The 24,550-nt window shown below is 45.0% G+C and overlaps 1 protein-coding gene across 1 annotated transcript in view; it reads right to left on the reverse strand.

Moving 5' to 3' along the window:
• Nucleotides 1-11,734: 11,734 nt before the first annotated feature.
• Nucleotides 11,735-24,550, reverse strand: part of LOC120403850 (SITS-binding protein-like) — a 116,299-nt gene continuing 103,483 nt past the window's right edge. The window contains exon 15 of the mRNA XM_039535677.1: nucleotides 11,735-13,315. Coding sequence (XP_039391611.1) covers nucleotides 13,142-13,315 — 174 coding nt within the window. The 3' untranslated portion in view covers nucleotides 11,735-13,141. The remainder of the gene's footprint in view (nucleotides 13,316-24,550) is intronic.

Below are 24,550 nucleotides of genomic sequence, written 5' to 3' on the forward strand. Positions count from 1 at the left end.
GAGTCCAAGGGCCTGGGGGGTATCAGGAGGCAGATGCAGGGCTGGAGCAAGGTCAGGGTAGGTATGGACAAGGTTGGAGCAGGAACATCAACCAGATTAAGAGCCAGCTGGGAGCCTAGCAAGTCTATCATACTACAAAGCAGTAGAAGGATTCCTAGCTCTATAGTGCTATTGCACAAACTAACCTGCAGCTCTGGCAGAGTTGGAGAAATAGCTGAATTTGGGGGTCATCTGACCGGGCTCCACTTAGGGACAGGCTGCTGCCACATGCCCGAGGACTGAGTCACTGCTAGAAGGGTAAGTCAGTGCAGCTGAGTTGTTGCTGCATCCCTGAGCAAAGACTCACTGCAGCGGTGTTGGAGAGGTGAGTCATGGCACCTAAGTGAGCAACCCTGGCTGGGCTGTGGGTTTGCTTCACACAGGTGAAATGTAAACACCCTGATGGAGCTGATCAATGCTACTTCTGAGAAGCCAAAATGTAATGCATGATGCTGGTAACTGCTATGCACCCATTGCTTCCGTTGAGCTAATTTCAGAACATAGGAATTGCTCTTCTGCATTACACCTAAGGTCCATCTAGTCTACTATTCTGACAGTAGCCTGCACCAGCCACAGCAATTCTGCAGTAGGTTGTTATGGGATAATCTGCCCTCATGGAATGGCCCTCCTAACCCGCACTGGTTAGAGATTGGCTCCCTTCCAAAACTCCTGCTTATTTTTTTTATCCTCACTATTATAACTCTGAATATTCTTATTACTCATAGAAATGTCTAGTCCTGTTTGAAAACTCCTTAAACTCTAGAGAAAGGAGAGAACCTCAAACCCCTCAGATATTCCTGACCAGATTTTCTCCACCATTCCCTTGGGCCACGTGGGCAGCTTCTGATCTCTTGAATCAGGCCTTACAAAATGATCAAGTCTTTCCATTTCAAACAAGTCATCCTCACTGGTAATTACAACAGAACTGGGTGTTAATTCTGTTTTTATAATTTGAGTTGTTGTTGGGGAAATCCTAACAGAAGAAATAACTTTTAAACACACTTTTGTTTATTGTTCTTCTCTAGTCCCAGAAAGAGGACTGCAGAATTATTTACCAAAGTGACCCTATCATTTCTTATAAGGCTACTCATGCTGGGGAAAGGCATTTTAGGAACTTCTATGCAAATCTTCAGCCCAGCTGGCTATATTCAGTAAAGCTGCTACAAAAATTCTTTACTCTAGTACTGGGCCATGTGTCAACTAGATTCACCGGGAACTGGGATGCAACACTCAGCTGCTGGCAGTAGGGGTGACCAGACAGCAAGTGTGAAAAATTGGGACAGGGAGTGGGGGTAATAGGAGCCTATATAAGAAAAAGACCCCAAAATCAGGACTGTCCCTATAAAATCAGGACATTTGGTCACTCTAGCTGACAGAGACCTAAGTTTGAATAAAGTCGTCTTGTGATTAAACCACCACAACCTAAGTCAACAAAGCACAAATGTACAAACCCTAGAGGACAAGATACTGGTGAAATAATATTTATAAAAATGGTTGGGGTTTTGGTTGGTTTGGTTTGGTTTGGGGCCTTCTGGTTTTTGAGCCTTTAGGGTGCAGTTATAGTTGGGTCATATTGTTATGCTTTTCTTCCAATCACAAGGGCTAGAAACTTACTTTTATTTTAATGGAAGCTGGAATTCTCATGTATCCTCCAGGAGCTGAGGTTTTAAAAACCAACATACCAGTTATCATGAGACTTGTGATAAAAGCATGAGACTGGGCAACACTGCTGAAGTTCCTTCCTGAATTAGGGTCTTAGAGGCCTCAGTCAGATTGGGGCCCCCATTATGCCAGGCATGGTACAAAACATAGGAAATTTGAGACTGTTGCAGAATTTCCAGTCTGCTACATTGGAGCATCCCAGAAACTCCTTATGGGAGAACATAGGTCTAGCTTGCCACAGAATATAAGGTGGCTCATGTACATGGAGTGAAATTCTGTCCCCACTGAAGTCTGCAAACAAAACTCCCATTGACTTCAGTGCAGTCAGGGTTTTACCCAGGGAGTCCAGCTCATGAAGGTCAATCTCAAATCTGTGTGGAGGTGACATGCACTAGCAAATCTATCTATCAGATGGTAAACTTGGCTAAATTGGCAACCGGTTGGAAAAGACAACATCTCTGTAGCTATAAAAAGATAGAAACACATTACTTAAAAGGCAGCATAAGCAAACCAGGTCCAGTGATTATCACTAGACTAGAGCATTGTTTCTAGGATCTGATTTAGGGAAAGAAAATGTTAACGCCTGTTCTGTGCTGATGTGGCTTATTGAAATTTACAAGAATACGCTATTAAAGAATGTGAGAAAGACACTGAAACCAAACAAGGCTAACTCTTTAAATTAAGTTTACATTAGTAAATACGTCTGTCATAAACAGATAGTTAAGGGTTAAGGTCTCTTTTACCTGTAAAGGGTTAACAAGCTCAGTAACCTGATGAGCACCTGACCAGAGGACCAATCAAGGGACAAGATAATTTCAAATCTCTGTGGAGGGAAGTTTTTGTCTGTGTTCTTTGTTGGGTCTTTGTTCTCTTTTTGGATCTAAGAGAGGCCAGACATATCTTCAAGCTCTCCCAGTTTTCCTGAAGTATTTTCTTCTATTCAGTATAGTGAGTATTAGAAAGGCGGTTTAGTCTTATAATTAATTTCTACATTTGCAATTGTGTGTTTGCTGAAGAAAATCTTTAATTCTGTTTGCTGTTACTTTGATTATTCTGAGAAAGGAGAGGGGGGAAGCCTCTCCAGGTTTATAGCTAGACCCTGTATATTTTTCATCCTCGTATTACAGAGATAGTGTACTTTCTTTCTTTCTTTCTTTTAATAAAATCCTTTTCTTGTTAGAGCTTGATTGATTTCTTCCCTTGTTTGGATTTTCAGGGGAAGGGAAGGGGGATAGGGAATCCCTCTTTGTATTAAGATTCAAGGAGTTTGGATCTGTGTTCCCCAGGGAAAGTTTGGGGGAACAGGGAGTGTGCCAGACACTAAAAACCTGGCTGGTGGCAGCAAGAACCAGATCTAAACTAGGATTTAAGTTTAGAGGAGTCCATGCAGGTCCCCATCTTGTGAACGCTAAAGTTCAAAGTGGGGAACAAACCTATGACATGGTAGGCAGCAGTTGGGATTTTTTAAGAACCAAAGCAGAGAGCCACTGAGAGCTATTCTTTCCTTCTAGAGCAGGGAGGCAGCCTGAGAAGAGGGGGGGGGTAGAGGTATTCAGTTTCTAACAAGGTATTGTTAGAAGGAGATTTCCAGCTTCTAGAGATTGAATCTTTAGTCCTGACATCCATGCATCCCAATTCTTTCTAATGTAGTAGGCGTGTCTGGGGAATGACACATCTGGTTTCCACTTTAGGGCTCTGAACTGGCAGAAGCAGCAGACAACCCTACCCAAGAGGCTCAGCCAGAGCCTGAAATATCACCTAGTGCACCAGCGGAGAGCGGTTCACAGTCAACGGAAACAACCTCATCACCTACATCGCTTCCAGAGGGACCAAGCCCAAGTCCACAGTCTACGGAGGAACTGGTGTCCCCAACCTCAAGGGAACAGTTCCAGACTAAGCAGGAAGCAGATGACAGCCTTAAGAAAGCTTGGGCGGCGGCACAGAGCAACCCACCGCCTCTCAGCTCTTCTAACCGATCCCGGTTTGTTGTAGAACAAGGACTTTTATATAAGGAGATTCTTTCTGGTGGGCACCAGGAAGGCTGGCATCCTCAAAAACAGTTGGTAGTTCCAACTAAGTACCGGGAAAAGCTCTTAAGCTTAGCCCATGATCATCCCAGTGGTCATTCTGGGGTGAACAGAAGCAAAGACAGGTTGGGAAAGTCCTTCCACTTGGAGGGGATGGGCAAGGACGTTGCCAAGTATGTCCGGTCTTGTGAGGTATGCCAAAAGGTAGGAAAGCCCCAAGACCAGGTCAAGGCCCCTCTCCAGCCACTCCCCATAATTGAGGTCCCATTTCAGCGAGTAGCTTTGAATATTATGGGTCCTTTCCCAAAGAAGACCCCCAGAGGAAAGCAGTACATACTGACTTTCGTGGACTTTGCTACCAAATGGCCGGAAGCAGTAGCTCTAAGCAACACCAGGGCTAAAACTGTGTGCCAGGCCTTAACTGACATTTTTGCCAGGGTAGGTTGGCCCTCCGACATTCTTACAGATTCGGGAACAAATTTCCTGTCGGGGCCATGAAAGACCTGTGGAAGCTCATGGGGTGAATCACTTGGTTGCCACCCCATACCACCACCAAACCAATGGCCTGGTGGAGAGGTTTAATGGAACTTTGGGGGCCATGATCCGTAAATTCGTAAATGAACACTCCACTGATTGGGATCTAGTGTTGCAGCAGTTGCTGTTTGCCTACAGGGCTGTACCACATCCCAGTTTAGGGTTCTCACCATTTGAGCTTGTGTATGGCCACAAGGTTAAGGGGCCATTACAGTTGGTGAAGCAGCAATGGGAGGGGTTTACACCTTCTCCAGGAACTAACATTCTGGACTTTGTAAGCAACCTACAAAGCACCCTCCGCCATTCTTTGGCCCTTGCTAAAGAAAACCTAAAGGATGCTCAAGCAGAGCAAAAGGCCTGGTATGATAGACATACCAAAGAGCGTTCCTTCAAAGTAGGAGACCAGGTTATGGTCTTGAAGGAGAACAGGCCCATAAGATGGAAGCGTCATGGGAAAAAACATTCACGGTCCAGAAGCGCCTGGGAGCTGTTAATTCCTCCTTAAAGCCTAAAGTGTACCATGTTAACTCTCTAAAGCCCTTTTATTCCAGAGACTTACAGGTTTGTCAGTTTACACCCCAGGGAGCAGATGACGCTAAGTGTCCTAAAGGTGTCTACTACAAAGAAATAAGTAATGGTGGTGTGGAAGAGGTAAACCTCTCCACAACCCTGGAACGTCTACAGCGGCAACAGATCAAGGAGCTGTGCACTCGCTTATGTGTTTTATTAATCTGTTTATTTTTAAAGTTCTGGGAAGAAATCACCGCCAGTGTGGTTCCCCCACTGTCTGCGATTTGGGGGGCGTGTCATAAACAGATAGTTAAGGGTTAAGGTCTCTTTTACCTGTAAAGGGTTAACAAGATCAGTAACCTGATGAGCACCTGACCAGAGGACCAATCAAGGGACAAGATAATTTCAAATCTCTGCGGAGGGAAGTTTTTGTCTGTGTTCTTTGTTGGGTCTTTGTTCTCTTTTTGGATCTAAGAGAGGCCAGACATATCTTCAAGCTCTCCCAGTTTTCCTGAAGTATTTTCTTCTATTCAGTATAGTGAGTATTAGAAAGGCGGTTTAGTCTTATAATTAATTTCTACATTTGCAATTGTGTGTTTGCTGAAGAAAATCTTTAATTCTGTTAGCTGTTACTTTGATTATTCTGAGAAAGGAGCGGGGGGGGGGAAGCCTCTCCAGGTTTATAGCTAGACCCTGTATATTTTTCATCCTCGTATTACAGAGATAGTGTACGTACTTTCTTTCTTTCTTTTAATAAAATCCTTTTCTTGTTAGAGCTTGATTGATTTCTTCCCTTGTTTGGATTTTCAGGGGAAGGGAAGGGGGATAGGGAATCCCTCTTTGTATTAAGATTCAAGGAGTTTGGATCTGTGTTCCCCAGGGAAAATTTGGGGGAACAGGGAGTGTGCCAGACACTAAAAACCTGGCTGGTGGCAGCAAGAACCAGATCTAAACTAGGATTTAAGTTTAGAGGAGTCCATGCAGGTCCCCATCTTGCGAACGCTAAAGTTCAAAGTGGGGAACAAACCTATGACAACGTCATTAACATTTTGATGACTGCAAGTATGTTCTTTAATATCCCACTGTGCCACAAGTCATAAAATGTATTAGCAATATTATAAATCCCTTGATGGGGTATGTTTAGTACACTGGATTTGCCTTACTGGAGCAGGCCATTGGTTCATCTACTCCAGTATTCATCCTCCAATAATATCTGACGCAGATAATTGCATAAAAAGATCCAGTGGCTAGAAATTGAAACTAAACACATTCATAATGGAAATAAGGTGCACTTTTTAAAGTAAGGGTGATTAGTCCCTGGAACAACTTACTAAGGGATCTGGTGGATTCTCCACCACTGGAAATCTTTAAATCAAGACTGGATATCTTTTTAAAAGATACATTGAGTTTGTGCTAGTGGGTATCGATATCAAAGCAGAAATTACTGCAGGACATTCTATGGCCTAGGTTATGCAAGAAGCCAGACTTGATGGTCTTAATGATCTCATCTGGCCTTAAAATATTTGAATCCATAACTGAAAAAGAGGTAGAAATATAGTATCTTTGTTAAACAACATCATCTCATACTGCCCTATAATATTGAAACATGGGGTATGTCTACACTGCATCTGGGAGTGAACAATATTCCATTGCCCTGCATTGTGTCATTAACGTCAGTGTGAAGTGGGTGTAACTTGTTAGCATTCTGACTGAGTAGTGTTTTATATCCACTTTGTACTGAAGTAAATGGCTGCCGAAGGTGCCCGGCGTCTGAGAATCAGACTCCCAGTATCCAGCTCTCTTGTTCTTAGAAGCATCATTTCCTGTCTTTCAGTCTTGAATACCATGATCAGCAGAGACTCATCACAGCAAAGGCAAATTACTCGGATGGTCCCCTGGGAATATAAAGTGAAAGGCCTCAAACAATTTTGAAAGCCCCAGATGAGCAAGGGGGAGCCATTGCTTCTCTTACAGGCTAAACATCCAGCTGAAGCTGTCTGCAATGCTAGACTCATAACTTTCATAAGGGGAAGCTGAAGTGCACTGCAAGGCTCTGGGCTTCATTTCTGACAAGGAAATACATTCACAATCTGCCAGTCTTAGAGGGATAATCACTCTACCATTTGTTTGGCCAGGGTTCCCTTTGTTAACATTCAGTTGGCTGTTTAACCTGCTAGGGGGAAGGGGAATAGAAAAGAAATGACTTTAGTAGTTTTTCTAAAGGCCAAGGACATCAAAGGCAGTATTGTCTGTCACCCACCTCTTTTCTTCCAAGATATTTTAGGGAGTTGATTTTTAGGACAAGCGGGAGGGTTGTATTTGCTTTGTCTGGGATTTGAAGGTACTTAATCACAGATCAGACTTCCAGGAGAGGACACACTCTCACATCTTCTGTGACTAAATGTAGAAGTATTTGGGTCTCATTCAAATCTAGATCCAGCTTGTCAGAATAAATTTCAGTTCAAATGGGTGAATCAAACCTGATCCTCGGGCTGAGTCTCTGTGTCCTGGAAGATCATATTTTATCCAATAAAAAAAGTTTCAGTGCTGCAGGCAAGAAGCAAAGACATGCAGCCCTGAGGATCAACTTTTCTGTTGAAGGGGAAATGGTGCTGAATCTGGGCTCTGCATTGACAAGCTTTGCTGAATGGCATTGTCACATAAAGACCGTATCAAGCTCTTTTAATGAAATGAGAGCTGCCCAGACTGCAGCAGAAAGTGGCCACATGAATAATCTTGTATCATTACCATGACTGCTTTTAAGGAGAACAGCTCTGCAGAAAAATGTCTTCCCATTTCACAAAAGGGTGAATTACTACTGAGCTAGTTCCTTACTGTGGATGGTACACTCTCCTGTCTGCCTATCTTTCAGATTCTTGCCAACCCTAAAATCACCTCCTTAATGCACATGGTATGATCACAGAATGAAGCACACTCAGAATGACACCTTTGCCTACGTTGGGCCATAACATTATGTTCAGGGGCTGTTAATGGGCTGATGTAAAGCCACAAAAGCAAAGGAAACAAAAGTATTGTAGCACATACATTGAACAGTATGTGAGATTATCCAGCATTCACAGACCTCTGCTCCACCTGGGACAAAGTGCCAAGGAAGCCGGTGTGCTACAGCTCACAGGTTTCTAAACTGTGGTCCATGGAGCACTTGCTAGTGGGCCGTGGAAAGCTGGCAGGTCACCTGGGGCCAACTCTGCTTCTTGTTTCTAGCTGCTAATTCACATTAAAAGAATCTAAATTACATAATCCCTCTCCTAATGGATTAAACTGTCCATATAAGCTGCGGTTGGTACTGAGGTGTTGTGCAATCATGAAGTGGCAGTGATGTCTGCAAGAACGAGACAATCTCTGTATTAAAATTTGATCTATGCTAATGAAAACACGAGACTCTCTGCTCTGGCCCAAATTGCCAGGGCTGGTCAAGTTCACACTAGACCAGTGGATAAAGTAGATTTGAACAGAAAGTGGGGAGCCCTCATAGCACCAGCCAAGGAGAAGAGGGAGTTGTGTGGACTGCCACTTACCTAGCCAGGGAGATTAGGGGGAGCTCTCCCACTCCTTACACTCCTCTTAACTTTAACACTGTATAAGACGTGTCTGTGAACAGCCAACCTGTCTTAAGCATTGAGGGCCCCTTGACAAATGTCAGAGAGGGTGGATACAGTCATATATCAGAGTGGTAGCTGTGTTAGTTTGTATCAGCAAAAAGAATGAGGAGCACGTGTGGCACCTTAGCGACTAACAAATTTATTTGGGCATAAGCTTTCGTGGGCTAAAACCCTCTTAATCGGATGCATGCAGTGGAAAATACAGTAGGAAGAGTTAGAGTTGGTTTGGCAACACCCATTTTTTCATGTTCTCTGTGTATATATATCTTCCTACTGTATTTTCCACTGCATGAATCTGATGAAGTGGGTTTTAGCTCACGAAAGCTTATGCCCAAATAAATTTGTTAGTCTCTAAAGTGCCACAAGTACTCCCCGTTCTTTTTACAGTCATATAATATACTGCTGCCTAAAGCCAGTGATGCTAACTGGAATTCCTGGTTCCTGAAGGGTTTGATTGCAAACCCTATGGCAACGAGACTTTGGAGTTCTGCGGTTTCATTTAATTTCTGAAGGTTTTGTGTTATTACCGAAAGAGAGTAAGTGTACTGGATCTCAGGGGAAATGGGGGTCTGATAGCATCACAACAAAGGCATTCATAGATAACCAACGTTTGGGGAATAGCTTTTAATAAAACACACTGCCTTCCGCTCACCTGAAGCCATCCTCTTCTGCTGGCACCCCCACTGTGGTCTGCTAGGGAATGAACTGTGAATCTGAATCTGACAGCAAGGGGCCCGATCCACAGCTGTAAATCAACACAGCTCCATTGGCTTCACCAATTGATAGCAGCTGGGAATCTGGCATTGTGCCTATGGGGAGGAAGAGAAGCAGCAAGAGTGGATGAACTTAAGCGACAACGTTTCCATTTTCATATTGTTCCTAACCTTAAAAAGAAAAGAAAACAACAACAACCTCAGATATAGTAGAAGATCTTCTTCTAGGTAAGTGTTTTTTTCCCATTTTTTCCATGCAGTATCAGCTGCTCTTTTTCAGCATTTACTACAGTAGACCCTCTAGATCCAAAATACAAGGTGAATGTATAATACAATTCCTTATAAGTACTTACTCTGCATGCAAAAAAAATCTGTTTTGCTCATTGGGTTGCTTTTTACTGGCTTCTGGATGGGCAACTATGCAGAATTTCATTTGTATTAAAGGAAGCAACTGGGGAAAAAATTAAATGGTGAAAAGTGCTGGATTAAGAGCCCAGGAGGCCTTCTCTAGTACAGGATGGGAAGCAGTACAAGCTTCCCCATTGCTGACCTGCCAATGTGCCGGAAAACCCCAATTCAGAGAGACCACTGCTAGGGCTGAGTGGTCAGTTCCATGCTCATCAAAAGCTTGGCCTGTTTGTGTAATACCACACCCCTGGGTGGGTCATTGGCCGCAGGGTTTGAAGCCGTGACCTCTGTATCTTAACAAGTGAGTCTCCACTGCCTAAATTAAAAGACCCAGCTCTATTACTCAAGGCTGTAGCAGTTTTATCAACCTCTATACATGGCCCACCCACCCCTAGAGGGGCACAGAGGGCTACTATGAATGGGGTACATTTGCTAAGGGTGCCTATTGGAATCAATTATGTTGGGTGTGTATTTTAGTTTTTTAATTAACAATACAACTTTATTTAATACATTTTACCCTAAAATGCATTACAAAGTTATTGTAAATCATACAATTGCAGTGTTAAACAATATACAATAGCTGCATGAGGGGGAAACAAAGCAGAGGCCAGAAAAGAAAAAAACAATTTACAGCTGGGGTTTGAAAAGAGACAGAGGGATGATCAGGCAGTGAGACATCCCAAGGTTCTTCCAGATGGCAAGTGCTACAGAGGAGAGGAAAAGGCTCTCACACTGAGAGTATGGAGGGACTTAGAAGAGGTCAGTGCTCAGTAAGCACAATGAGGGTGGGGAATATTGAGAGCATGGCCATCTCTACCAATTAGGATGTCCTACGCAGCCTGAGCACCTGCCCCTACTTGCCCCTGCAGAGGGCCTGGGCAGTGCTCAAGGCTTGCAGGGCCAGGGAGGCAGGAGCTGTGGGGAGATGCTTTGGGGGGCTCCACAGGCCCAGAGCGGCCCAGGGGATTAGTGGGGGCATAGCCCTGGCAGCAGGAAGCAGAACGACCCAGCCCCAGCCCGCTCTGCTCCCCCTGCCCCAGCCATGTCGCTTGGGTGGGAGGAGGGGGAGTTGGGGGAAAGGATGCCCCCTGCACTCACCGGTAGCGGGAAGTGGAGTGACCCGGCCCCAGCCCGCTCCGCTTCCCCAGCCCTAGCCGTGTTGCTTGGGGGAGGGGGAAGGACCGTCCCCCACACTCACTGGCAGCGGGAAGTGGAGTAGGGTGACCATACAGCAAGTGTGAAAAATTGGGACGGGAGTGGGTTGTAATAGGATCCTATATAAGAAAAAGACCCAAAAATCGGGACTGTCCCTATAAAATCGGGACATCTGGTCACCCTAAAGCGGAGTGACGCGGCTGGGAGCTGGCAGAGTGGAGCGGGCTGGGGCTGGGTTGCTCTGGTTCCCGCTGCTGCCCATGAGTGCAGTCTCGGGCCCGACCCCTGCTGCCAGCACAGGCCCCCTGCTAATCCTCTGGGCTGTGTCCATCGGTGGGGGAAGAGGTGGAATAGGGGTGGGCCAGGGGCAGAGCAGGGGCAAAGACAAAGAGGCAGGGTGGAGGGAGTTGTCCCAGGCCCCACACCCTCCTAGGGAGCAGCCCACGGGGGGGCTGGCTGGGGGATAGGGCTGGCTGCCAGAGCTGGTGCTGCCACGTATGCAGCATGCAGCTGCCTAGGGCACCATGAAATTTGGGGCAATTTGGTGCCCCACGCAGCTGCATATTCTGCATATGCCTAGGGACGGCCCTGGTTGGGTCGGGGGGGAGGAGGCTGAAGCAAATTCCTCTTTTACAAACAGCCACGGTCTGATGTGGATCCTTGGATGGTGCCTGTAGTATCAGTTTGTTTCATGTAAATTGCTGATGAGATTGAACACCTGGAGGAGACCATGTCAAGCTACAAGCTCAGGGCAGCAGCTAAAATCTATTCTGTTCTGTTTGGACTCCATTTAAAAGGCAATTCAATGCTGTCAGAGCAGCACCAAGAATCACTTCTTCTTTCCCAGCCTCTTCTGTCTCCTACAGGGCACAAGTTGTTTTCATGCTAAACTTGTACGCTGTGCCACAGCAACCTCCTGTGCGTGGTCAGAGTGAGCCCCTTCCCCGTGTGGCACACAGGGCTCCCCCTCCCATACACAGCCTTTGACCCCTTGCGGCACCCTGCATTTTGACACTGCCCTGGGGCCCCCTCACATTCCAGAAAGTCCTAGATACTTTTGATAAGATTAGGAAAATCCTGAGCTGTTCCTGATCTAAAAGGAAGACGAGAGAGGTCATCAACTGGTGTAAATTGGCCTAACTCCACTAATGTCAATAGAACAATGCTGGCTTATACCAGCTAAGCATCTGGCCCATCTATCCCAAAGGTATGGCAAAGCAGTAAGACATTTGCCATGACTGAAGTTGGGTACTTGTCATGGGATACACAAAGAAATTGTACCATATACATTAATTTTAGCATTGAAAATCTGAGCCCACTCCTCCTATATATATGCACCCCTTGGTAAGGTCATTTGAATTCACTTGGAAGCTGTTCCTTCCCTCCAGGTATGCTAACACTATGTATGTCCAGCCTCTGCAGCATCTTATCAGCTACTAAGAACTCGTGTTTGCTGAGCTCTTAATGTTACAGAAAATAATCTTCTCTTTGTAGCCTCCTAGAACCTTTTGAATGTCTTAAGTGCTGCCATTCGAGAACATCCTCGGTTTACTGAGTCCCAGCTGCTGCATAATACACACATCCCTGTGCTTCAAATAGGCTTAGTTCCAAAAATAAACTAAGGCTGATTTCAGTTTTGGGGTGTTATCAAGCCATGGGAGGCAGGCACTCTGAGGTGAGAAAGCAGGGGCAGAAGGCAGCAGACAGGATAGTCTCTAAAACCACACAAGGCAAATAATCATCCATAAGGAATGGAGAAGACTCCTCACATTGGTGACCTGCAGCCACACATTACAGAACAGCTTTCTCTGCCCTTTCCTCTTTTGTAAGTTTTGTCTAATAATAAGACTCTAACTTTTTCCTAGACAAAAATAAAGACATTGACACAAGACCCAGAACTGGATGCTGCAGTTTTCCCAAACCAAAAGTTGCAGTCTGTAGAAGGTAAGTGATGATGCAATCCTGTTTCACTAAGACTCCAGCAGGCAGTTAGACCTGGTCAACCAAGACTGTTTCTTTTCAAGGCAGCCAGTCCTGCTGTCTGTCCATACCTGGCTCTGTTAGAGCTTCCTCTTTACTTTAATGATTTTTTTTCCCAAATGGGAATATTTCCAGTAGACATTAAATCCATCTGCTTTCTCATTACCCTGGTGACTTTGAAGGTGTCTCTCTTTCACTACTAGTTAATCAGAGACATTCTTGGTAGATAACACACAGGATAGGGTCAGATGAACCTGGATGATCTCAGCAGATGTGCTGCATGTGCACATGGGGTATTTTTTGTACCAGAGCTCCTGCAGTATTTCACTATTTTAGAATGGTAGCAAATCACAGTAATGGATTTAAACACTTGTATAAAAAAAGAGTTCCTGGAAAAGCACAAATGGCTGAAAAGGAAGAGAGTATGTCTTGTCAACATCGCTCTTCTGAGAAGTAGGTGAATCTTTTGAGAGCTGGGACAGCCCGGAATCTAGGAGGCTTTTACAAAAACTGGCACCTCCACAAGACTGACTGAGTAGTTCCTGATTAAGGTTCCTCCATCAAACACCTGGGCAGTATTGGTGTCCATCCATTTGTGGCCTTCCCCAGGCAGGTAGATGTCTCTCTGAACTCGGCCTTGTTCTGTAATTGGGGCAATCAGTACCTGCATTTAAAGGAAGCACAGCATTCAGCAGGGCTAGGTAGAATTTACTGTAGCAAATCTAAGCAAACCGAGGGCCAGATTCAGACATGTGCAACTGAATGGAAATCCATACAGTCTTACATAAGTTCTGAATGAGTTGCATCCACTATGACAAGGCCAAAATTTGGCCCACAAACTTTCTCTGCCAGGTCTGCATGAGAAATGAGATTGACTAGCACCAGCCGGAACCTTAGGGTATGTGCCCCACTTGGCTTTCTACACACCCAAGCAGTGCTTCCCCTGCCTACACTGCTATTTTTAACAGTGTCATTCTCTGCTGCCTCCCCTCCACCACAGCCTTTCCCTGCCACAGGTAGCTACATACCACAGTGTGGATGCAGCCTGATTTTTCACTACTGAATGTAGCTACGCATACCCTACACGCCACTGCAACTGGTGTGCAGTGTAGACATAACCTCACTGTCTCACCTAGGGGCCCCACCCAACAGCAGAGCCCCATTGTGTCAAGTGACAGTCTGTTGCATGAGCGCTCTGCAAAAGACATGTCTGTATACATGTAGATAATAGAGCTGGTTAAAAATTTTCCAATGTAAGTTTAACACTGAAAAATGCTGATTTGATGGAGTCCAAACGTTCCCGAGGAAGGTGTCAGTTCTGTCTAAACTTTCGACAGAAACCAGCCAGCCTGCTTGGTTTTCTGCTGGCCCGCTAGATGGCTGGTGGGGGAAGCTCACAGGCTCCCTGGGATTCCAGAACCACTGCCTCCCCAGGTGATTGGCTCCACGAGATGTCTGTGTGATGTGTGGGTGGGCTGCCAGGCTTCCCAGGCTCCTGTGCTCCCACCTGATGGGTGGTTGGGCTGGCCAGCTCCCTAGATGGCCCAGCTCCCTGGAATTTTTTGAAAATTTCTGTTTCACAGGAAACTTTCTACTTTTTGTTCCAATTCATAATGATTTTCCCCCTAGAAATGTGAAATTGCCTACTAAATGGAAATTCCCGTTTCCAGCCACCTCTAGTAGAGAGTTAATAGAAAAGGTGCCAGTAGACCACACTCAAAAATATGCAGCATTGTTCATAGGTTTTTCAGGAAAAATAAAACATGGCATGCACTGCAAATGGTTCCTGGTCTGCAGTTCTTTACATGGAGCTCTCATCAGACCCTGACCTGAAGAGCTTGCATCCTAATAGACAAGACGGACAAAGGGAGAGAGAAAGAGGATGTTGTTATTCCATTTTACTGATGAAGAAAAAGTGACAGAGATTAAATGATTTTCTAGTGGGTGCCTTCTGGCCTTAAACTCTATGACTATGACATTAAATGACTTGTTTAGGTCAGACACTGAGTGCAGCTTGGCCAGACCCAGAGATCTGGATCAAAGTTTGCTAAATAGCTTAGATGATGTTATTTATCACCATCTCATATTTCCGGCATAATAAGAATAAATAGTAATAATTAATAATAAAGGCTGAATCTTTTATTTTAATTAGGAACAAGCTTATTGATTTGGATGGGAGAATTCCCATTGACTTCAATAGGCTGTGGATCAAACCCAGAAAGCCCTGTAATCCTGCAAGGAAGGCTGCTCTCGTGCTATATTAGGAGCATTTCCATCAAAATTAATGGCCAAGAGCACACTAAATTGCACCCTGCACCAATGTGTGCCCCTTCTATTGCTAGGTGATTGTTGATTCTAATCTAGACTAGGCATCATTAATGTACCTAATTACTATGGTATCTAGGCGCTAATTTAAAAAGTACATAATATTGTTTTCCATAATGGACTCTACTCTACACTGCTTCCTTTAGACCAGTTGCTTAGTGTATGACTTTTCCCCAGCTCATTTTCTGTTCTCTTCTTTTCTGTATCCAGAAGAGCTGATCTTAAACTGCTACAATTAGTCCACAGTGGTGCAGGCTACATGATTTACCTGGAAAATCTGTTGGTTGGTAACTGTTATTATATAGCAATGTATTAATACTCTGGTTGACTATTCCTTGGACTCAGTGTGAGTCTTTTCTGTAATGGCTCAGGAAACACTGAATCTGGGATTTGCAAAAGAGCCTCAGGGAGTTAAAGCTCCTGGCTCCCACTGAAATTCTGTGTCTGTCTTCACTGCATAGTTAATCCAGGTGACTGGCACCTGGGTTAGCCTAGCCCAGGTGAATGTGTGCACAGCAGAGCCCTACCCATGTTACTGTGTGCTCATTGTTCTGCACTCCCCTGTGTGTGTCTGGGGGCATATCCAATGGTTCTTTGTGCTGAAATGCTCTAGGGTTCTTTCCCAGTCCATTGTGTCAATTGCATGAGAACTTGTCTGTTCTTTGAGGGGAATTGTGGGAAGGGCATTGGAGGACTATCAAGCACTTGAATGATTTTGTCTGCATACTCACTGCAAAGTGCTGGGTTCAAGTTTAAGTGGAGCTTGGGTTCTAACCCGTTGTGTAAGCTAGGCCAGGCTTAAAGCACCTCCAAATCTGGGTCAGAGGTTTTTCTGTGTGGACGGTAGGGGTGTTTGAGCTAAAACCTGGATAACAGCCCAGGTTAACTCTGCAGCGAAGACAGTTTTTCTGGAATGTAGATCCCAAACTTCCTATATTCCTTTAAAAATCCAAGCCTGATGCCTTATTATGTGGATAATATATATAATATATTTTATCCAAAGCAAAGAGTTAACCCCCAATTAAATGATTCTCATCCTGAGAACTGGAGTAACCTTGTGTCCTCTAAAAATAGCCCAGCAGCCAGACTCTCCAGTATGGCTCCTTCATGATAAGCCACAATTTCCAGGGAATTTTAAAGCTCTTTTTTTTTTTAAATTTATGGGAAAAGAACAGTTTTTAAAAAGATTAAAAGCTTTAGTTGATGGGTGCATCCTAATGTATTTTTTCCCTTCTGAAAAAATAAATGGCAAATTTCAAGCTCTTGAAAATATTTATCACTGAGAAATTATTTCACTTCAGAAACTGGAAAAGGATTTCAGGAACCTACATAACTTTTCAAAAAAATGCTTCACCTTTTCTAGGGAAGAGCCAGATGGTTTGCCTAATTTTGAACCCACTAAAACACTGTGGTTTTTATTCAAATTTAAATGTTACTAGATCTATGTGCCTCTTAGGAGAGACTGAAAAAACAAGGGGAAATGAGAATGAAAGATGCTAATGAGAAAAAAACACTATTAAAAACAATTAATATTCTATAAAAGGCCACTTACAGATGAAGTGACCACACATACTAAATAAAAAATGGGAGTTTTTTGTGGCGGCATTTTTAAGCTTGTGAACTACTCATGCAAAAGTGCACTTTTAAAAAAGAACTGTGCTGGTGTTATCCTGACAGCTGCTGGATCAACAGCCACATGGGCAGAGTGAAACATTTTTTTTCTTCCAGTGTCTCAGTAAGTTTATCATGAAAAATGGAACAAGTGCCATTAACATTCACATTGAGCTAAGAAACCGCTTTGATAGTGCTTGTGCTCCTTTGGCTTTTCTCTTTATGCCAAACACTGTTTATCACAATCAACACTTGTTCCACTGGGACTGTGTGTTCCCAGTAAACCCAATGCAAATTTTACTCAACATAATAATATACTGTGAACAAATATTTTGTAGGGCTTTTTTTTGTTTTTGTTTTTAAAGGGGTTGACTGATAAAATCACCAAAAGGGGCATTTTAGAGGGTCCGGAAAGAAGTTCTCAGGACATGAGAATATTATGGTAAGCTAGAAAGACAAGAACAACAAGGCGTCCGGTGGCACCTTAAAGACTAACAGATTTATTTGGGCATCTGAAGAAGTGGTTTTTTACCCACAAAAGCTTATGCCCAAATAAATCTGTTAGTCTTTAAGGTGCCACCAGACTCCTTGTTGTTTTTGTGGATACAGACTAACACAGCTACTCCTCTGATACTAGAAAGACAAAGTGGGTGAGTTAGTATCTTTTATTGGACCAACTTACGTTGGTGATAGGGACAACAGAAGTTGATGCAATAAAATATATTACCTCACTCACCTTATCTGTCTCATATCCTGGGACCAGCGCAACTACAACAACACTACAAACAACAATGGTAAACCTGGACTGTTTTTGGTAAAACCAGGTCATATGGTCACTTTACTCATTGGTGCCTGCTGAGCTTTCAGCTATGGTTCTTCTGGCCATTATTATGTGGAAGATTAGATGGCTGGGACTGGATTAAAATAATGTTTGCCTGTTCCAGTCATAGGCTGGTGACATTTAACTTTCACCATTATTTATTATTGGTAATATGGTAGCACTTAGGAGCCCTAGTCATGGATCCCCTTGTGCTAGATGCTGAAAAAACACATGCAGAATTAAGACAGTCCCAGCCCCAAAGAGTTGATAATTTAAATATGAAGCAAGAGAAAAACAGGTGGAGACAGACACGAGTACAAAGTTTATCTATCCCCCAGAAGATGACTATCATTGTTTCTCTCTCATTTTTGAAAAACTGTGGAAGGATTTTCCAAATACTGTGGCACTGTGGAGAAAGTGTAAATTTCTAGAGAAATAACAGATTATACATAGGATCATATGATGGCTGCCTCTTCTAGGTACACCATGAGCATCACTGTGACATCTGAGCACCTTTCTGGTTTTCTATTCCATATGGTTATGAACTGGTCAAATAATTCACTGCAAATAATATTCATTGTGAATTTGGGCCATTTTTCCATCAAATAGGTATTCACAAATAAATTCTTCCATTAGTTGGCCAGCTCTGTGTAATGCTTTTGACACTGTTATGTTTACTTTCAATACTGAAGCATGTTTAATACACAGGGATGGCAACATCTTCTAGCTTTCCTTCCTCTTGCTTTTCCCTCCATTGACATGCTGACTTCACACTTTCTTATGCCCTTAAAGATGCAGCACCACAATTTGTTGCAGTGCTATCAAGTGCCAGTACACCAAATATTTTCCAATGTATCAATGCAACAGCCACAGTCTCTGCATTCTCTTCCTGTGTCTTCACAGTGAATTTAAATATGCATGTAGGAATAGGGTGACCAGATGTCCCAATTTTATAGAGACAGTCCTGATTTTGGTGTCTTTTTCTTATATAAGCTCCTATTACCCTCTACCCCCTGTCCCGATTTTTCACATTTGCTGTCTTGTCACCCTATGTAGGAAAGAATTTACAATGGGCCAGATCCTGCTCCCATTTAAAATCAATGGATGTTTGGTTATGAATTTTAATAGGATGAGGATTGGGCCCAAAAGCAGGGACATTCTCCCTAATCCAATGTTGCTGATGATGCAAAGCTCAAGGAAACCAGTCAAGCAAAAATTTGTCAGCCTTACCAAAATGGCAGTTTGTACTTTGCCTTGGAGAAGTTGCTTATAGTGATGGAAGACTGTCAAAGATTCAGTTCAGTTAAATGTTCTGTGATTTGGATTCCTCTCTGCATTAGTGATTGGACATTTCAGAACAGTTTTGCACATGTCCCAGTACTCCCTGGTACTGAAGGTGCAGGAAATTGCACAAGAATGTCTTTTTTTGCTGTACTTTAGTGCTTCCAGCCTCAACGAACTAGGCTGCATGAAAATATAAAATAATTATATCCAACCTCTTTCTGAGCTTATAAAAAGTTTGGCTCAGGTTTGCTTTGAATGGTGGAATAGGCTTATGCTTGCATCAGTTCTGATTTCATCAGAACCACTAGAGATTGATTGTGGTATTTGCCTAGAGCACACTAAATTACGCCTTATTTTAGTAGCTGAACTTTCAGCCAAACTTTGGCTCTCCACCTTTTAGGAGAAAGGTCTGAGGTTGTTCTGATCTTTTGTTCTTGAGCTTGTGGGTATCTTAAAAAAGAATCTTTTCCTGCTAATGCAGATCACATTACTGCACTGGAACTGTCCGATTCAATTGCACAGGAGATTTTTTCAATTCAAGAGGTTTTCGGGAAGGAAATATGTTTTAGATTGCTTGTGATTGTAACTAATCTTCAACATTACAGCCAAAATTCCAGACCTTTGTTATTGTAGAAATGTTTTCTGTGAAGTTTGTCATTCAATAACATTTTCCATGGTCAAGGGATTTGAGACAATTTAAATGAATAACTAAACGTACAGGTCACAGGCTGCTAGGGTTAACTCACCACATTTTGTGAGAGATGCCATGGAACCTTTAATGACCACAAGTGGTCAGGGTCCTGCTCTTTCCTCTAATCAAAAAGACTGTTACTCTGACACATGGGGGAACATCTTACTGGGGCACTGGTCCAGTACAAAATCACATGGCCCCCTACTGAAAATGGGAGTTTTATCATTGATTTGTGTGTGAGCAGGATTGGACTTGCAGTGTTGGAACTCGTCTGTCAGAAATAGGGGGTGGAGTATGGGGTGCCTGTTTCATCTAGTTTGACCTCCCATTGCCAGGGTCCTTCTGTGAACTGTTGAAGCTGAGCCCTGGCATAATTCCCAGACTGCTGATATATGATAGTCAGCCCCGACACAGCCAGAAAAGCCCACCTAGCCCAGAGATTTCAAGATCAAATAATAAACGCAGATAATAAAATATGTTTTCAATTTAAATGTTTATACTTCTCTCCCTGACACACATGTGTGTTTTTTCTTCCACCCAGGCACCCAGACAGCAACTGGAGCTGGGGCAAGCTGCATTCTAACACACTTTGCTCTGCTGGTTGTTTAACCCCTCAGTTCCTGGTGACTGCTTTGCTGCTAGTGGTGTCAGGGGAGTATCAGGAAATGGCCCAGTGCCTCTGGCAGTGCAAGCGGGTGCTGTCACTCAGACTCATCCCCGCATGCCTAACAGCACAGCACGTGCCATCATACAGACACAGTTTGACAGTGCAGTGAGTGACATTGGCTATCCTCAGTCTAGCACATCCGGCAGCCACCGGGGTGCTGGTTCCCAGGTGTACTCAGCAGCACAATGGGCACCAAGCCTAGACTCAGTCTGGCGCACGTAGCAGCATGGTACGAATGTGGACCAGGTAAGTCTGGCAGCACAGCAGATGGAGTCATGCAGATGCACATCTGACAGCATTGTGGGAGACATCACACAGCTGCAGCCCAGCTGGCACCATTACCCAAATAAGCAGGGGCGGCTCCAGGCACCAGTGCAGCAAGCGCATGCCTGGGGAAGCAAGCCATGGGGGGCGGCCTGCTGGTCGCTGTGAGGGTGGCAGTCAGGCAGCCTTCGGCAGCATGCCTGCGGGAGGTCCAGCAACAAAGCAAGTGGCATCACCCAGAAGCAGACATGTCCATGAGGTGCCATCAGCCAAATGAATCCAATAGATCTGGTAGAAAAGTGGGTGGCATTGCTCAAAAACAGCTTGGCCTGTCCAGTTGGCATAGCAGGCAACTTAGCCAGATCTAACCCTGCACATTTGGCAGCACTGTGGATATTGTCACCCAAATGCATCTCAACACACTGACCAGTGCAGGTGTCTCCCAGGTATACTGAGAAGGTGTCGGTGCACAGTGAGTGGCATTGCCAGATGTAGCTCGACATGTCTGCCAAAGCAGAGAGTTTCAGTGCTCAGGTGCAGCCCAGCATGCCTGGCAGGACGGATGAAGCCCTAACCTGGACACAATCGCTCTGTCCTGTGGCACAGTGAGTGCCAATATGTTCAGTAGCAATCCATTTGTTGAAACTAACTCTGAATCGGTAGCAGCTGAGGCTTTAAGGTTGTTGCTGGACAACTCAGTAGGGCACCAGTGAACCTGGGACTGAAGGAATGGACTGGACAGGGTGCCTGTGGGTGGAAGGCCACATGTGGAAACATCTGGCTTTCCAAAGAATGCCATTTTTTAAAGCAGCAAAGAGTCCTGTGGCACCTTATAGACTAACAGACGTATTGGAGCATGAGCTTTCGTGGGTGAATACCCACTTCGTCGGATGCATGTAGTGGAAATTTCCACGATGAAGTGGGTATTCACCCACGAAAGCTCATGCTCCAATACGTCTGTTAGTCTATAAGGTGCCACAGGACTCTTTGCTGCTTTTACAGATCCAGACTAACATGGCTACCCCTCTGGTTTTTTAAAGCTGTCTTCTGGGCTTTGATCTTGCATACTGAAATTTCCCCACCCAGAATGGGAGAGGGGAGATTTGTGTGGGGAGAAGAGGTGGTGCTCTTCAAACCAAAGTCCTGGATCCACTCCTTGTTAATTATATCTATTACAGTAGGGCCTGGAAGTCCCAATCAAAATCAGGGCCCCATTGTGCAAGATGCTGCACACGCACAGTGAGAGAGTCCCTGCCCTGAAAAACAGACAGATCATGTAAATATTATTGTTAGTTACTATTTGTATTGCCATAGTGCCTTGGAGACCTAGTCATGGACCAGGGCACCATTGTGCTAGGTGCTGTACAGGCATAAAACACAAAGACAGCCTCTGCCCCAAGAAGTTTACAATCTAAGCATAAGACATGAGACGACAGATGGATAAAGACAGATGGGGGAGTAAAATGAGACAAAATTGAGGCAGTGGTCTCAGCACATCAGCGGCCCAACCATTGTCACATTTTTTTTGGAGGTATCATGAGAAAGGAGAGATTTAAGGAAGAATTTGAAAGTGGATAATGAAGTAGCTTTGGGAATGTCTATGGGGAATGCCTCCCAAGCATGAGGGGCAGCACAGGAGAAAGCACAAAGGAGTTTGTTTGAAAATTTAACAAGTGGGAAATGGGGCCAATTGGAGGCAGGCGTCTATGTCTTAATACTGAATGGGAAATGATAGGTAGGATAGGGACAGGCTAGGAAGGCCTAAACAAATAGACAAGGCAGAAAAAGGTGGGGAAAAGGAACCATCATCATTTTCCTATAGAGGCACGGAAAAAGACATGGGGACTTGCCCAAGGCCACACAAGAAGTCTGTTGCAGAGCTAGGAACTGAACCAGGTCACCTGAATACTGGTGCAGAAGCTTAACTACAAGATCATCCTTTCTCAAATGATCTAGTGTAGATTCAAAATCCAGCTCTGATGTCAAAGGGAATTGGATTCAGTGTCCATTTTTGGCCCATTATAGAGGAAAAACTTGAGCTGAAAACTCTGACGCACATACGAATCTGGCATTATGGTTTGTGTCCGACTCTGCCAAGGAGGCAAAGTCTTGTGCCTCACAGGCTAGTCACAGCCAGAGGTAAACTGGGAGGGAACAAGAATATGTGCATGGGGCAAAGATTGCAGCTGCAGGTTGATTCTTTGTGTCATAAGTAGAAAAAGTAAAGCTAAAAGATGGAATGTGGCCATGCTGAGCAACTTGTGGTTTGTCCTGCTCTGCCAAAGATAGAGAAATCTCCCCAAAATGGAGTGGAGATTAAGGGGAAAAAATCAGCTTTCAGGCAGTTCTACTTGTGTAGCAACCTGCGACTGGTTCATGGTCACAGTGCCTTTGGCAGTACTGCTAGGGTGATATTTCCAAAGGATGAAAAGGACAAGGCAATGAAAATAGTTAGATGAATGGAGAGCTCTCCATATGAGGACAGACTGAAAATATTGGGACTGCTGGCTTTGGAGACCAGACAAAGCACATGGTATAGGAAATATCTCATGGTATTGAGCAGTAAATCAAAAGCAGAAAACCATGTAGGAGCTACATTAGGGATAGGCAAAATGAGAGATATCCCAAGGTGCAGCTGTGCGAGTGCAGGAGACGAGGGATAAAGAATGGTTGCCACAAGCCTATCAAAAGACACAGAAATGTACTTGCTATACTTAAAGAGTTTGCTCCATCACACACGCTAAAAGTGCTCATCTCTGACATACATTATCCTGTATCATCACTTGAACATGACCCACGTGCACGCGCATGCGCACACAGAGCCTGATTTTAAAAATAGTCTCAATTTTGGCAAACACATTTATCTAACCCAAATTACTTGTGCTTACAGTTAACTGCAGGTCCAAATGCTAGTATCTAAGGCCAAAATTTTTATAAGAGACTAGTGATATTTTGGGTGCTCAGCTTGAGACCTCTTGAAAGGATGTGATTTTCAGAAGGCAAACAGGGCTGGATTAAGGGCATAGGCACGATAGGGCCACACAGAGTCCCAGCTCCTGGAGTCATGTGATGACTTCAGATTCTAAACTTTTTTTCTTTTTTTAAAATCTCTAGCCTTTATGGTTGTAACAAAAAACTTGACAATTGTCCCTAGTGATGTCTGCCGGAGTCTGCAGAGAGCCTGAAATAATGATTCAGAGATGTGAACTGCCCTATTCATCTCAAAGGGTGTGAACTCTGAGATCCAATGTCCTGATGGTCCCTGCCAACACCACCCCAGCAGAAGACTCTGTGTGAGGTGGCAGGAGAAAAGTGTAATAGGCCTGGCCTACCCACCCAAGCAGATACACTTCAGCTGCTAGGTTAAGTGCTGAGGGGCACCCTGCTGCCACTTCAGAGGGAAGAGGTAATCCCTGCTGCTCCTTGCGGGGGGGGGGGGGCGCATGTGGGTCCCATTCTGCTGCAGTGACTCTCTGGGATGGGAGGGGCCCCTGCCACCAGCCTCCACTATGGTGCAGGGGCTGTAGGGTGACCAGGTGCAGGGCCGGCTCCAGACCCCAGCGCACCAAGCGCATGCTTGGGGCGGCATGCCGCGGGGGGCACTCTGCCGGTCGCCGGGAGGGCGGCAGGTGGCTCCGGTGGACCTCCCGCAGACGTGCCTGCGGAGGGTCCGCTGGTCCCGCGGCTTTGGTGGAGCATCCGCAGGCACGCCTGCGGGAGGTCCACCGGAGCCGCGGGACCAGCGACCGGCAGAGCGCCTCCCGTGGCGTGCCGCCCTGCTTGGGGTGGCGAAATTGCTAGAGCCGCCCCTGACCAGGTGTCCAGTTTTGGACCAGAACACCAGTTGAAAAGGGGTCCTGGGGGCTCCACTCAGCATCTCCGACTAGGCCGTTGACTCTCTGTTTGGCGGTGCTGCACTCCGCGTGGCTCCTGGGAAGCAGCCAGCATGTTCCCCACTCCAGCTCCTTTGCATAGCAGGAGTGGGGAACCTAGGGCCTGCGGGCCGGATCCGGCCTCATAGTTAATTTAATCTGGCCTGTGGCACCCTAACATGGGGCAGGAGCTGCGAGTGCTGGCTTGCCCCATTGCGGAGGGAAGCCCTGAGTCTTGCCCCGCCCCGTGGGTCTGGAGCTGCTGTGCTGGCTCGTCTCACTATGGGGGGAAGCCCTGAGTCTTGGTGCCCCGCTCTGCCCCTGTGGGTGAGTGAGTGGCCCATGATTGATTTTTTTCTGTGGGT

The sequence above is a fragment of the Mauremys reevesii genome, linkage group 4, assembly GCF_016161935.1.
Source record: "Mauremys reevesii isolate NIE-2019 linkage group 4, ASM1616193v1, whole genome shotgun sequence".
Lineage (NCBI taxonomy): Eukaryota > Metazoa > Chordata > Testudines > Geoemydidae > Mauremys > Mauremys reevesii.